We start from the raw sequence: 15,706 nt of genomic DNA on the forward strand, positions 1-15,706 counted from the left end.
GACATGGCAATGAACAAAACAGGCAGAACTTCTCTCTTGGACCTTACATTCCCAGGAGAAAAGTCAGACAATAAAAACAAGTGAGATTATGAAATACTATCTCATTAGATGATAAGTTCCCTGGAGGAAGATAAAGCAGGGAAGGAGGAGATGGTGAAGTCCAGGATGGTGGTGAAGGTAACACTAAGCCTTCGCTACACAGGTGGTAACCGAGCAAAGAGTTGAAGACTGTGAGGAAGAAGGCCAATTAGCCATTTGGGAGAAAGACAAGGTAAGGCTCTAGAGCACAAGAATGCCAAACTCATTCTAGAAACAGATAGGCTGTTTCCAGTATGGCTGGAGCAGAGTGAGCAAGTGGGAGAGAGGACGGAGGAGGCTGGTGAGATGCAGGGGAAAGGGGAGATCTTGTAAAGGCTCGTCTGACCCTGTGAGAAGTTTGCCCTAGCCTGGCGCAGTGGCCTGTAATCCCAGCACTTTGGGAGGCCAAGGTGGGCGGATCACTTGAGGTCAGGAGTTCGAGACCAGCCTGGCCAACATAGTGAAACCCTGTATCTACTAAAAATACAAAAATTAGCCGGGTCTGGTGGCATGTACCTGTAATCCCATCTACTTGGGAGGCTGAGGCAGGAGAATTGCTTGAACTTGGGAGGCAGAGGTTGCAGTGAGCCTATCACAGTGCTTACTCTAGAATAAATGCTCCATGAATACTTGATGAATAAAGCAGTCATCTCCGAGGTAGCATGCAAAGGCATCTTGTGGTTTAGACTTAGACTAAGACTCAGAGAAATAATTTTAGCATAGATATTTTAACGTAAATATTTTTAACAAAGAGGCAGCTATACTCACCCAGAGCTCAGATTCTGGAGCCGGGATGCCTGGATTCAAATATTTCACATACTGACTGTAGAATCTTGGCAGCCTGTCAATGCCTTAGTGTCCTCATCCATAAAATGCAGAAAATAATAGTACCTACTTCATAGAACTCTGATCATTAAATACGTTTATACATCAAAGGAAACTGTGTTTGATGTGCTTTGAGAACCAATAAATATTTGCTATTACCATTAGCATGGATATATTTAAGACGTAAAATATTCAAACATTTAACACACTTAATATCCAATTTTAGTCATTTCTATATACTCATGATTGATAAAAATAACATTATAACTGATATATACTATATTACTGTATGATACATATGATATATATATATAATTGTTACATGTCCATTTTAGGGTATGCATGTTAAAAGAATGGGAATTCATGGAGTCCTAGAGATGGTAAAACAGAGAAAATGAGTAAACGTAAAGATGATGATGATGTTGGTAACAGCTACATTGGTGGCTACAGTTGTAAAAAGAGATCGGAGTCCTCTATATTGCTGGGTATTAGTGTTCCTTGGGGCTACTAATAAAAATACAAAAATTTCAAATGTGAATTACACTTTGAAGTCTGTCTTTCACTTTAGTCAGACTTTGGCTTACCCCCTGCAAGCCACGTTTTAGATAGCGTAAGAATAATTTCTCTCCGATTCCCGTTCCTATTGAATTTGTGTCATAGTCTCCTAATACAAACTTCGCATTGTCACCAGACAGTTTTAATACAACTAGGGACATTTCTGAATTCACACCTGGGAATTGGTTTCTACTAGGAGACTCACTGATGACTCATTTGAATGATTTGAATATCTGTGTGCAGATCTTAAATGCTATTGTTATTATTCATATGTAATAATACAGATGCAACTAGTAATTTTCCTAGCCTTTGTCCAGTTCTATCTTTAATACTCATTTTCAAAGAAACTTGTGAATGACACCCATCTTCTCTGTGGTTTGTACTTCCTGATTTTTGTAATCATATCCATGTCTGCTGGTTAACTTTGATGGCTCTGGAGGTAGATGCCTGGCTGGCTTCCAATCCTGGGCATTGTTGAGTGGTTGTGTGACCTCAGGTAAATGACTCAACTTCTGCGGGCCCCAGCCTCAGTTTCCTTCACTGTAAAGTAGGGATCATAATACCACCTCCAACTGAAGGCTATTTTTAAGATGAAATGAGATATACATGTAAATGAGATGTACACTTAGGACAGCACTTGGCGCATAGTAAAACACAGCAAATGTTGAGTATTAACTATTATTGGTACTTCTGCAAACTGGCTTGAGTTCTCTCTTCCCAGCATTTGCTTTGTAATTCTGTAACTGTTCAGCCTGTGTATGTCTCCTAACTGCATTTACTGCATAAGTTACTGGCCATTTTGTCTGCCTCCTTGCCTTCCAGGCATTATTTGGGGTGGAGTCCTAACTGTTTACACTTGTACCATTGAATGCCTTTTCACCTCCGGCTGCCCCTGGGCAGCCATCAGTCAGCCATGCCCCACCTGACTGACACTGCTAGTAAAACCGTACAGCATTAAAAAGACGTGGTGGCTCAGGCCTACAATCCCAGGGCTTTGGGAGACCGAGGCAGAGCAGCACTTAAGGCCAGGAGTTCCAGATCAGCCTGAGCAACATGGTGAGATCCCATCTCTACAAAAGAAATAAAAAGAAATTGGATGGGCGTGGTGGTGCAAGCCTGTAGTTCTAGCCACACAGGAGGCTGAGGCAGGAGGATCCCAGAGTTTGAGGCTGCAGCAAGCTACGTGCCACTGCACTCCAGCCTGCGCAACAGAGCCAGACCATGTCTAAAATTAAAAAAAAAAAAAAAAAAGATCGAGCCCGTACTCTACGATCTTCACAGCCAGCCCCTCTCTTTTCTCGTTGCAGGATGTTCTGGAAGCTTTCCCTGTCCTTGTTCCTGGTGGCCGTGCTGGTGAAGGTGGCGGAAGCCCGGAAGAACCGGCCGGCGGGCGCCATCCCCTCGCCTTACAAGGACGGCAGCAGCAACAACTCGGAGAGATGGCAGCACCAGATCAAGGAGGTGCTGGCCTCCAGCCAGGAGGCCCTGGTGGTCACCGAGCGCAAGTACCTCAAGAGTGACTGGTGCAAGACGCAGCCGCTGCGGCAGACGGTGAGCGAGGAGGGCTGCCGGAGCCGCACCATCCTCAACCGCTTCTGCTATGGCCAGTGCAACTCCTTCTACATCCCGCGGCACGTGAAGAAGGAGGAGGAGTCTTTCCAGTCCTGCGCCTTCTGCAAGCCCCAGCGCGTCACCTCCGTCCTGGTGGAGCTCGAGTGCCCCGGCCTGGACCCACCCTTCCGACTCAAGAAAATCCAGAAGGTGAAGCAGTGCCGCTGCATGTCGGTGAACCTGAGCGACTCGGACAAGCAGTGAGCGCGGGCCGGACGCAGCTCAGCCCCGCGCGCGCCCGGCCGCTGGGTGGCGCCGCCGCCACCTCTGTCCCTGCCCTCCGAGCCCACTCTCACGCTGCCTGGTGTCCCCCCTCAGCAGCAAGCACGTCTCTTAGGGCTGATGGTGTCCTTGTCACAAAGGTGGATCGCAAGTGGAGCTTTTGCTGATGTGTTCCTGACCGACCCCGGGCCCCACCTGTGCCCCCCGAAACCAGGTGGTGGATCAGGCCCGAAGGAAAATGCTGGAAAATCACCACCTGCCACCCAGCAGTCAGAGAGGACCTTTCAAGGTGATGCACTGTAAATCCGACATTGATGTTTCCACCATGTGGAAAAGCAAGGATTTCTCTGCCCCGCCCCCGCCCCCTGCACTCCAGCTCGCCCCCTTCCCGCGCGAAGTGAAGGATGCGTCACTTTTCTGAGCTGCCCCTTAGACCTCTCCTGCTGGTCCCTGGACCTCTGGCTGGAAGCGCTCATTCTTGTGACTGGCAGGCTGCCCTCGGCTGCTGCTGTGATGGGAATATGTACAACCTCCATAAATATGTCGGTGCACAGGGGCGTTTCCTAATAAACCTGATACCAAGAAGACAACTTGAGCCACTTGGATCCCGAAGTGGGCTTGCCGGGAAACCTTGAGCACAGCAGGCTGCACAATCCCCCACCCTCAGTCACCACCGCCTCTTTTTCCTCACTGCCCCCACCCCCTATTTGTGGACTAAAGATGAACTCTGGTGTGCATGCTATTATTGCTGCAATTAGAATATTATCACACACAAAGGTCTCTATATTAACGCTGGTTTTATAAGTGACCGTATATTGTAAAGAGCTGTTAAAAAGTATTATAGACCTATTCATGTATTATTTCACATGTTTTGACTCTGGCTTGCAGCACCATTCTGAGTAAGGATGAGAGCGGGCGATGATCTGCCCAGAAGGTGTTTTACTCAGAAAAAAAAAAATGCCTGGTCAGCAATTCACTGTCATGCACCTATTTTAGATTGGGCAGGGAGATGGGAGGAGTCGTGATTTTTACTTTGAATATTATTTCACTGAAGTTACTAAAACATTGCAGCACAATGTAGAAACTGGCTTGGGATGGATAGGTATAGGGAGGGGCATTCGTCGGGAAATTGATGACCGGAAGCTCGAAAGCCCCTGTAATGTGGAATATGCATATGTGGGTTGAAGCAGTATACTATTTTCACTGCCATGACACTAAGCAAAAACTATTTCCTGTTAAAAGAAAGAGAAAAAGAAAGGGATATTTAAACATATAAGGAGTTGAGTCGCTTTGTGGTATAGAAGGGAATAAGGAATAAAATATATGGAATAGTAATCTAGTTGAACTGTTCTGCACCAAACGTGCTTCCTTTTCAAAGAATAGACTTCGAAAGGGACGAACACACATCAGGTCACCTTTTGTTTTTATAAGGAATTATTGAAGTTTCCATGTTGTGGTCTCTTGATATAAGGAAGTAGACATAACTTATTTTCCAGCGAAATTATACTTCCTCTAGGTCCCTTTGCTCAGTTGCCCCAGGAAGGCTTCCCTGTGAGTAATGCTTATGGCATCTGACAAATGTGAATGAGCTGCCATTGGTGGGAATTAGTAAACGTTGCAAACCTTTCACTGATGATTCCCCAGCAAGTGCTCCTGTGAGGGGCCACTTCCCTAGTATGTGAGAGAGACCCTCTGCAAGCTGCTGTGGGGACTTGGCTTCCTGATACTAGGTAGTGATGGTGGATCTAGAGACATTCACTCGAAGAGCAAGGATTGGGGTGGAGTGGGTTGGTGAATCTATCTCAGGCCACTGCACTGCAAGGTCCATTTCTGTCACTTCTGCAACACTGTGAGACCTGAGCAAGAATGTGCTGTTGCAGAGGGCCTCTTGGTTTCATAAATGGGTATATACAGCCTGAACTCAGGAGGCAGAAATCAAAAGAAATCCTTGAGGGCTGGAACCTGAGGATAGAGAGAAAATGGAGAGAAGGGTGTTCAAGGTCAGGATTGATTTTTGCATTTAGCGGAAAACCTCAAGTCAGACTCGCTGGCAGAACGTGCAGCAGAAAAGCTGTGAAGGAAGGAAATTTATGTGATTGTAATGGAGGCTAGGGGTGGATTGGGAGGTGAGTAGAGGAGAGTCTCTGACCAGCTGCAGAGCCAACCCCTATCATTCTATTAACATGGAACCCACACAGATAGGGGAGGGATTAAGGTAAGAATTTACAGAATGCAAACACGAGCACACTCTCTTCGAACCCAGTTGTGGGTGTAGCAATGAAAGCAATATGATATGCTGCAGTGTGGAGCTCCTTCTGGGGGTTATCGTATGTACAAAGTTTACCTTATAATGGCTCAAATTGTATTTAATTTTTTTGTTTTGTTTATAAATGAAGAAAAGCTATAAGTATAATGTAATTATTTTATAGGTATACTATTAAATTATAGAACAAATAAAGATAATCTAGGATTATATGTGATCCCGGTGTGATGTGCCATAAAAGTGGAATTTTTAACTTGTTGCAGTGAGCCGTGAAACAGCACTGTGGGTTCAGAGTGTTTTTGTTCAACCGCAGTGAGTTCAACCTCTAGCTTATGTCACATGATCTCCTTTGGGGTCTGGAATCTTCTAAGATAATTAGAATCAGGCATCCAAGGAGCAGAAGTGATGGAGGTGACCCTCAATCCTGGTCTTTGGGAGCTTCCAAGCCTCTTCCAGATCCCCCACCAGCTGAAGACAGAGTATTCTCACTGTGCTGGCTGAATGAGAAACACTAAACAAGGAAGCCTTGAGAAACTGCAGCAAATGGAAGCCCACCGTTAGTCTCCCCGTTAGCACCAGGGACATACTTGTCCTGAGTTTTGTTCATTTTCACATTTACTTCTCATGAGTTCCAACATTTCTTTATATAAATATTTCTTAGTTTACAGCGCCTGCATTTTTCTATGAATTGACTTAATCTGCCATTCAAGAAAACTCAGTTATCAATAAAAAATAAAATCCAGGCCAGGCGTGGTGGTTCACTTTGGGAGGCCAAGGCAGGCGGGCGGATCACGAGGTCAGGAGATGGAGACCATCCTGGCTAACATGGGGAAACCCCGTGTCTACTAAAAATACAAAAAACAATTAGCCGGGCATAGTGAGGGGTGCATGTAGTCCCAGCTACTTGGGAGACTGGCCTGAACTCGGGAGGCGGAGCTTGTAGTGAGCCAAGATCGCATCACTGCACTCCAGCCTGAGCGACAGAGCGAGACTCTGTCTCAAAAAATAAATGAATAAATACATACATACATACATACATACATAAAATAAAATTCAGAATCAAATTGCACATGGTTGATCCACTGTGTAGACTTCAAAGGAATTAAACTCAACTTCCTAGTAAATAGTTCATCTTAGTTTATTAAATGGGACAGAATATTTCACTGTGTGCTAACATATTCCAACTCACTTGTTTTTGAAGTTGGTCAACTGATTTTTAAGTTACAAAGTCAATGAAAATGACTTTTGCTATTGTGTGAACAACTTAGAATGTATATATTCCCAGAAAGCTTATTTAATGAATGACCTCTCACCACTGATTATTAATGTCTGCATGAGTGATAGCAATAAGACCAAGTCATAAATAATGCAATGAAAACTTTTTAAGTGAAAGTAAGTTTATTAAGAAAGTAAAGGAATAAAGAATGCCTACTGCATAGGCAGAGCAGCCTAAAATGTCTTATTCATCATGTTATCTTCTGAATTCTCCTTAATCCCCAACCTTGTCACCCCTTCACCCTGCTTCCCACACAGAGCAGATGCCCTTTCAACTTATCAAAAACAAAATATGGCAAACCATGCATATTTTTGTTGTTGTTTTTTGTATCCATTGATGTTACTGACTTCGCTAGTATTTAGTCTAGAATAGAAGGCAAAACAAAACCAGCAAAATCACTGCCATATCATTCCTTCAATCCTGAGTTTTCTACCTTGTCTGCCTTCTTTTCTCCACCTTCTACAGCCTCATATATTTGTTATATGTGTGTGTGCATGTGTATATACACAATATATATGTAGTGTATAGTGTATATATTGTGAGAAAAAGTAGAGAATGGTGTCTATATAGTGTATAGTGTATATAGTGTATACACTTACACACACAACATCTGCAGATTTTAGTGGAGGGAATAGGAAAAAAATATGTCTAATGACTCTTACCCAGAATCAGAAGTTTCCTGGATTTTTATAAGGTTTATTGCCCACTTTCTAAGGTGTATGGAGTGTGCGCTTACCAAGTCCTCCAGCATAACTTGCCCCATACTTCTCATCTGCTCCTATTACATGATGTCATTCATATGATGGATCTGTGTAGTGATTTACAGAATGTCCCTTCAGTTTACATTTTGACCAAGAGCATAATAACTTACATAGTCTGGGGACAAAGTCATAAACATAAACTCTTCATCCCACTGGAACACAGACTACCTCTGGTCCTCCCTCCCACCTATTGGGATGACAGAAAACACACTTGCCAGGTAAAGTTCTGGAAGTTGTTTTAATCCGCTTTAGCAAAGAGATCACACTGAGTGCGGTAGGAGTAACTGGGGCTACTGCTGGGACATCCTGCCGTGTTCCATTTGATTTTTGTAGGAGCCAGCATAGTGAAGTAAGTGGGAATATAGCCAGGGCTACTACAGTACTAAAGTCTTTGAGGGGTTCATAATTTCCCTGATTCCTTCTGGAATTCAGCATCATTTTTGATTTACTCTTTTTTTCTAGGCTGGGGAGCAGCTTCAGGGGCTCCCATTAGTCTTTCTCCACTACAATAGCTCTTACCTAAGAACTCAAGGATCCATGTGAGGGTTTTTCAAACTACCAAGAGTGTCCCTTCTAATTATGTATTTGGAAATGAGGGAAAGGATCACTAGGTTAGTCTGTGGACCCATGGGCCCACTGAGAGCCAGACCTTGGAGGACTGTAGTAGACACTATATGACCCTACATTAGTAGGGAGCCATGGTGGTTCACTGGGTCTGCAGATGTTGGTGTCAGTTCAGATGCAGTATTCAATAATTCTCAAAAGTGCTGAGCGTTCTTCTCTCCCAAACCACATTTACCTGAATAAAGTGATCCTGAGCTCCCTGGTTAAGAAGTAGGGAAATAACACATGAATAGATTTGCCCTGGTATTGCAGGGTCATAAGGAATCAGCCACTTCTTCAGCCAATGGGTTTCAGGTCTGATCTGGAAACCGAACAAGGGATTTGATTTTCATTGAGATTCTGCCCTCTGCCTCTGATTTTCCTTTACTGATTTATTTTGACTGTGTAAATTAAGCAGTACTTCTTGTTGCCCTCCCCCCACAACCCCCCATCCATCTTGCCTTCAGAAACATTGTGTTCTAGTAACCATTTTCTTTTTTTTTTTTTTTTGAGACGGAGTCTTGCTCTGCCACCCAGGCTGGAGTGCAGTGGCCGGATCTCAGCTCACTGCAAGCTCCGCCTCCCGGGTTTACGCCATTCTCCTGCCTCAGCCTCCCAAGTAGCTGGGACTACAGGCGCCCGCCTTGTCGCCCGGCTAGTTTTTTGTATTTTTTTAAAGTAGAGACAGGGTTTCACCGTATTAGCCAGGATGGTCTCGATCTCCTGACCTCGTGATCCGCCCGTCTCGGCCTCCCAAAGTGCTGGGATTACAGGCTTGAGCCACCGCGCCCGGCCTAGTAACCATTTTCAAATTGGGAGTCCACGGGTGCCACTACAGTCCTACCCCTCTTTGCAATAACCGTGCCGATTTCTGAAAGGTAAACATTACAACCTGGCTCATTTTATGTTGAGATCTTGGTATTCTTGCATTCCTCAGGGAACCTAGTTTTGTAGCAGCATCTCTTCCTACAGTTATCCCTGGCCTACAGATGATGGCACTGCTGAGCACTAGAGCTGCTACCCCTCTCATGAACACAAGCATCATAGCTTTGGTAACTAGAGACCTTCCTGGGAACACAGTTGGTGAGTCGTTTAGCTTTCATAGCTTTACAGAACAAGCCCACTTTAGCATGCCCAGTTCTCTGAGCCTTAGGGTGGTTTTATCCATCACGCACCATGGAAGTTCTTACATTTTCTATTTCATAGAGTGTGAATCAAAGCATTTGAGACACTCCAAGAATCATCCTAGTAGCTTATTATCACCGTTCCTGGGGGATTTTCCACAGGCTCAAATCCTGAATCATGGGAGACTGCTCCCATGGTGATAAGCATTATCCAGCGTAATGTCCTGCTCTTCTTCCTTGATACAGCAGCCTTGGGACACATTCCCATCCTTCTCCCAGCTCCTGCTGCGATTTCACCATATACTCTGTTTCTTCCCTTAGCCAATCCAGCAGATCCCCAGCAGCGATGAGAGGCTAACAACAGACCTAGCAGGCTCAGCGGACTTTGAGAGTTCCAACTGCATCTACCCAAGTACTCCTCTCCCAATTTTAGGGGTTCTACTTTCTATTAGGGTTCTAATCTTGGGACAAGAGACTTGCTGAAGCTAAGAATACACAATTCTCTGAAACAGAGCTCCTTTTTACAACTGAGTCTTCTATGAACTGCAGGAGACTAGGGCTTCATTGAATGCTAGCTAGAAGACCCTATCTAGGGCTTTTACGTTGTGTCTGAATTGGTGATTAATCACTTTGAGTCTTTTATTATCTCTTCAACAAGTCAATGCTGCTTGTAAGCAGGTACCCAATCCCAAAGTCCTTATAATCACGCTGCCCCTCACAACTTTTAAGCACCAAATATATCGAAGCAGCATCATTCCTCTGGGTCACACCTGAGGTTCATTGACTCATGCCAAGGAAATCAAGGATGCAGACACACAGGAGTGAGTTTAGGAGCGGCAGTTTAATAGGCAAAAGAGAAAAGCTCCCTCGTGCAGAGGGAGAGGGTTCCGAGTGGATCTCCCCATTCGTGGGGAGATGCAGTTGGTTTTATAGAGGAGTTTGAGGAGGCAGTGTCTGATTTACATAGAGTGCAACGGATTGGTTGGATTAGGTGTGTCATTTACATAGTGAAGCTGGCCGCCCCACCCTCATCTTTTATTATGCAGATGAGTTACTTCCCTGCGTGTTCCCTGATTGCACACAGGTGACAAAGAAAAGGGAAGATCGAGCCTCCCTGTAGAACATGCTTGGTCCCTAGGTGCCTTTTCCCATCGGCACAGCTGCTGGCATTTTCCTGTGCAAGCTTCTGGCTGCTTTTCTATATCTGCAGCTTGATATTTCAGGCTGCTCTTTGTTAAAAAAAAAAAAAAGATTTTGGGGCTGCTTTTTATGAAAAGGGAAACTTTATTGAGGACTCTCTTACCCTTATTATCTGTCTAAATAATTTCATTTGAGTTCCGGTGTCAATACTGCACCAGCTGTGAGTTCCCCAACGAGCATCCCATCCTGATTTACCTCTGCCTGTGTCAATACTGCACCAGCCCGCGAGTTCCCCAACCAGCATCCCATCCTGACTTACCTCTGGGAAGACTTTTAGCAATGCACGGCCACAGCACGCCAGGACCCACACTCAGCAGCTGCCCAGCGACTGAGCTTTCTCCAAATCCTGGGTTCGAGTATCTTTTCTCTGGGAACTGGAATTGTCTATCTTAGATTGGTTTTCCAAACTCTGAGACAGAGCTGTGAGCAGAAGGTTTATTGGGGGAGCGCCTGCAGAACAGACGCCTCTAAGCACATGAGGACTGTGCGGCGGGAAAAGCTGTCAGGTCACAACTGAGGACTTGTCTGATCCTGTGGGGAGCTCTGGAGCTGGGAGGCGCATGTTAGAGTGGTGCCAAATGGAAGAAAGAGAGACAGGCTTTTGTAGCCCACATCCCTCAGTCACTGCGCACAAGCCATCCTTAGGATGGGGCATGTATTGCCTCTAAGGGCAAATCTCAGTGAGGATCCAGCCGTTAGTTTCAGCAAGGGTCAGCAGCCGGGTGAGACGGTGAGATGGGATGGGTGCATCAGCCCTGAGGAGGGTATCTGCAGGGAGCACCATAATAGTCTCCTTTCCCTGTGTTAGGGGTAGGCGTGAGGGCTGCAGCCTGGGGGGAAGGAGGAGATAGAGAAGAAAGAACATGGAGGGCCTCGAAAGAGAGGCAGAGCACATTCCACCTGACATCATAGGAAATAGAAAATCACTGACAGATTGGATCAAGGGTTATTCCAGTCATGACATGCTAGGTGATTGGAGGGAACAGAATCTGGGTCCAGATAGGCCAGCTCAGGGGCTCTTGCGACAACATAAACTGAAGGTTAGGGCCAGACCAGGTCATAGAATTGGGTCTGAAAGAAGAGACAAATGTGTGAAGTAGTCACAGAATGTGGGGATGAAAGAGGGATGTTAGTGCAGCAGATGGGGTGCCCAGTGTAAATGAGGATCTGGTCATACAAAACACTGAGGCAGGTTTTCATAGATGCTGGGTCTGTGGTGATAGTGAAACATTTATGTAAATGAAACTTTTTCCCTGTCCGAAGAAATACGACAAATTTATGTGAGCAGCGGATCTGGAGAAACTGATATTGGAGCAAAAAGATCGTAACTAAACTCACGAACATACATGAGACTTTTTAAAATTTGTTTTGTTTGTGAGACAGGGTTTCACTCTGTCACCCAGGCTGGAGTGCAGTGGCGGGATCATGGCCCTGGTCTCAATCAGTCAAGTCTCCTCCAACTCTCTCTCTTTCTCTCTCTTTTTTTTTTTTTTGACATGGAGTCTTGCTCTGTCCTCTGCAGTGGCGCAATTTTGGCTCACTGCAGCCTCAACCTCCCGGGCTCAAACGATTCTCCCACCTTAGCCTCCTGAGTAGGTGGGACTATAGGTGCATGCCACCATGCCTGGCTAATTTTTCTCTTTTTTGTAGAGTTGGGGTTTTGCTATGTTGTCCAGGCTGGTCCTTCAACTCCTGGGCTCAAGCAATTCACCCACCTCAGCATCCCAAAATGCTGGGACTACAGGCATGAACCACCACACCAGCCCATATATGAGACTTCTAATAGGGGCAGTGGAGGAACACGGGGCCAAGTAACCTTAGAAAATGCTTCTTTAGAAGAATAGAAGTTAACAACAATATGTTATATCATTTTAAATAGCTAAAAGAGGGGTATTGAAAGTTCCCAACACAAAGAAATAATAAAAATCTGAGATGATAGATATGCCAATTACCCTGATCTGATCACTATACATTATATATGTTACATCACTATGTGCCCCATACATATGTACAATTGTTCTTTGTCAATTACAAAATGGTTTTGACCAGGCACATTGGCTCACGCCTGTAATCCCAGCACTTCGGGAGGCCGAGGCAGGCAGATCACCTGAGGTCGGGAGTTCGAGACAAGCCTGACCAACATGGAGAAACCCTGTCTCTACTAAAAATACAAAATTAGCCAGGCGTGGTGGGACATGCCTGTAACCCCAGCTACTCAGGAGGCTGAGGCAGGAGAATCGCTTAAATCGTGGAAGTGGAGGTTACGGTGAGCTGAGATCGCGCCATTGCATTCCAGCCTGGGCAACAAGAGTGAAACTCTGTCTCAGAAAAAAAAAAAAAAAAAAAATTTGTAAGAGTACAGAGATGAAGAAACATCAGAGAAAATGAGTAACATTCCTCAGGCAATGTCTGCCCATTGCCTGGTATAAAAGTGGGACCTTTGGATCCTTCACTTCACTGCCTTCCTCTTGGTATACACAGGCTTCTAAGCCTCCCTCCTCCAAGGCATATCCGTTGCCATGGACAATTCCAGCTCCTCTTCACCTTCCTGGTGGCAACCCTCCTTGCTCTGTTCTTTGAGCTTTGCCACATCTTCCTGATGACGCACTGATGGCCTGAGCCCCACTCCCAACTCACGTTCCTGAAGGCAAGGAGAGTGTGTTTAATAAACTAGGCACACATGAAGTCTTCCAAACCACCACCTTTATCTGTCATATTCTGCTGCCAGGACATTCTTTATCTAGCAAGACCATAGTTACGTAACATGATACAATTGCTAATTTGTGGGAAGGGGATACTGGATACCAAATTATGAATTGGGTGTCTAATCAAGGCTGGAGATTTTAAATTTGATGTTTGAAACTCTAACAAAAATGTTCAAGAGTTATCCAAATATTTACATCTGGAGTTTCTTGCTTTCTGTTTTTGTTTTCACCACGGTATATATATATTTTAATTTTTGTTTTATTTGAGGAGCCAAAGAATATACAATTTGTGTTACCATCGGCACCACACGTCTGGTTTTCCTTATGCTGGAAGGAACTCTGTGGATAGGGTCTATTTCTAGATCTATCCTGAAATCTGTAAGCTAAATACTCATTTTTTTTTTTTATTCTCACTCTTTGCTTGAAAAATATGAACGCCCTAATTTAAGGGTATGCTGACAAATTACAGACAGCATTTATAAGGTAAAATCCATGGATAGGAAATAACAAGTATTGCAGGGCCTAATTTAGATTAATCAAACTTCATTATCATAGGGCTTGTTGGGACATGTTTAAGCATATTGCCAGTTTCTGACTCCAAAAAGCCTGAAACCAACAGATAATTCTCATTGTTACTAACATGTAAAGTGTAAATTGCTCCTATGATCCATTGCCTGGATTAGAAAGTGATGTGAACCTCTGGAAAACTTTAGAGCATGTGATAGGAGTGGAGCTGTAAATTAGAAACATTTACATAGTCCATGAGGGCAGCATGAAGCAAACTCCAAAATTGAGGTGAAAGGGAGTTTTGCACAAGTAGAACCAAAATGGGCCTATTGTGAAACAAAAAGCCCAATGTTACTGTCACAATCAGACCACCATAGGAGAAAATATGCCCAGTGGCCTACAGATGACCCCGACTTTTTTTTCATTCTGGCAACAGAGAAACAAGATTGGCTTGCTACCCTTACAGATAGCTCTTTGTAGTGGTCTAGAGTGAGAATTGCCCTGATTGTACTTGGAGAGGACATCTGATAGAGTTGATATCATGATGTGGAAACACGTAAAACACCCAACCTGTATTATCTCCTTGATTTAACAGAATTGACCAGCTGGGTGTCATTTGATATTTGAAATGAGATAAGTTCCATGAAATTAATTGTAAAATATTTCTATATTGTTTTCATCTCATACAAAATCCAAAAGAATCAAAGGAAATAACAATTAAAATTCTCTCTCCTCTATCCCAAATTCTACCTGTTTTTCTTCTCCAGAAGTAACTAATAATCCGTTTCTTGTCAATGACTCCAGAGATATTCTATGTATGTTAATTTCTAGAAATTCAGTAATCATGCTGCCATCATTTTTTGATAAATGAGAATGTACTATCAACATTGTTTTTCTTCCTGATTTTTCCTCCCAATGACAAAGATAGAAACTTTTTATGGATTTTTTTTTCCCCTTAACAAAATGTACATCTACATCAGTACATAAAAGGCCTGTTTTTTCTCTATTTTTTTTTTTGTTTGTGGGGAGATGGAGTCTTGGTCTGTTGCCCAGGCTGGAGTGCAATGGCACAATCTCGGCTCACTGCAACCTCCACCTCCCAGGTTCAAGTGATTCTCCTGCCTCAACCTCCCAAGTAGATGGGATTACAGGCACCCGCCACCACGACTGGCTAATTTTTGTATTTTTAGTAGAGATGGGGTTTCACCATGTTGGTAAGTCTGGTCTCAAACTTCTGACCTCAGGTGATCCACCCACCTCGGTCTCCCAAAGTGCTGGGATTGCAGGTGTGAGCCACTGCACCCGGCTGTTTTTTCTCTTTTAAAGCCTAAACATTACTTCATTAGACATTTGCAATGTTTTGCTATTACAAACACTTATTGTCACTTTCTAACATGTATAAAATGTAATTGGGCCAGTTTCTCCTTCCACTAGTTGTTTCTCCCCAAAACCTTGACTGTTCTTGCTTATTTTTATGTTCAAACTTTGAAGTCAACTTCTTTAGTTCTCACCCTCCCTCTTCCCCCAACAAAACATTCTGCAGGTGTTTTTATTTGGATCGCATTAAATGTATTGGCGTGCACTAAATTTATATTAAATTTATAATTTGTTCAGGGAGTACTGACATTGTCAATGCCCTTCCATTTTTGTGAGTCTCTCGACTATTTTCATATAGACCTTACACATTTCTTATTACAGTTATTCCATGTTATTTGGATTTTTTGTTTGCTATTTTAAGTGGGGATATGTCCCAATTTTCTTCTGACTGGGTATTGTTTGTTTACACAAAAGTTCTTGATTTCTGTGTATTAATTTTTGGCCTAGTCTATTTATGTCATTGTATTATTATCTTTAATAGTTGCTTGACTATTTTCTGTTTTTTGAGCATATAATCTAATAAACAGCAAATAAAAATTAACTTTACCTCATCCTTTTCCATTGTGTACCTTTTTTTGTTCATTGCCAGAACAGTGATA

General features: G+C 43.8%; 1 protein-coding gene across 1 annotated transcript in view; it reads left to right on the forward strand.

Annotated features, from left to right (window-relative positions):
- Positions 1 to 6,296, forward strand: part of GREM2 (gremlin 2, DAN family BMP antagonist) — a 130,253-nt gene extending 123,957 nt beyond the window's left edge. Inside the window, exon 2 of the mRNA XM_033197380.1 lies at positions 2,766 to 6,296. Within this exon, the coding sequence (XP_033053271.1) occupies positions 2,767 to 3,273 (507 nt within the window). The 5' untranslated portion in view covers position 2,766 and the 3' untranslated portion in view covers positions 3,274 to 6,296. The remainder of the gene's footprint in view (positions 1 to 2,765) is intronic.
- Positions 6,297 to 15,706: the final 9,410 nt, after the last annotated feature.

Source organism: Trachypithecus francoisi, unplaced genomic scaffold (assembly GCF_009764315.1).
Source record: "Trachypithecus francoisi isolate TF-2019V2 unplaced genomic scaffold, Tfra_2.0 Lachesis_group5, whole genome shotgun sequence".
Taxonomy (NCBI): Eukaryota; Metazoa; Chordata; class Mammalia; order Primates; family Cercopithecidae; genus Trachypithecus; species Trachypithecus francoisi.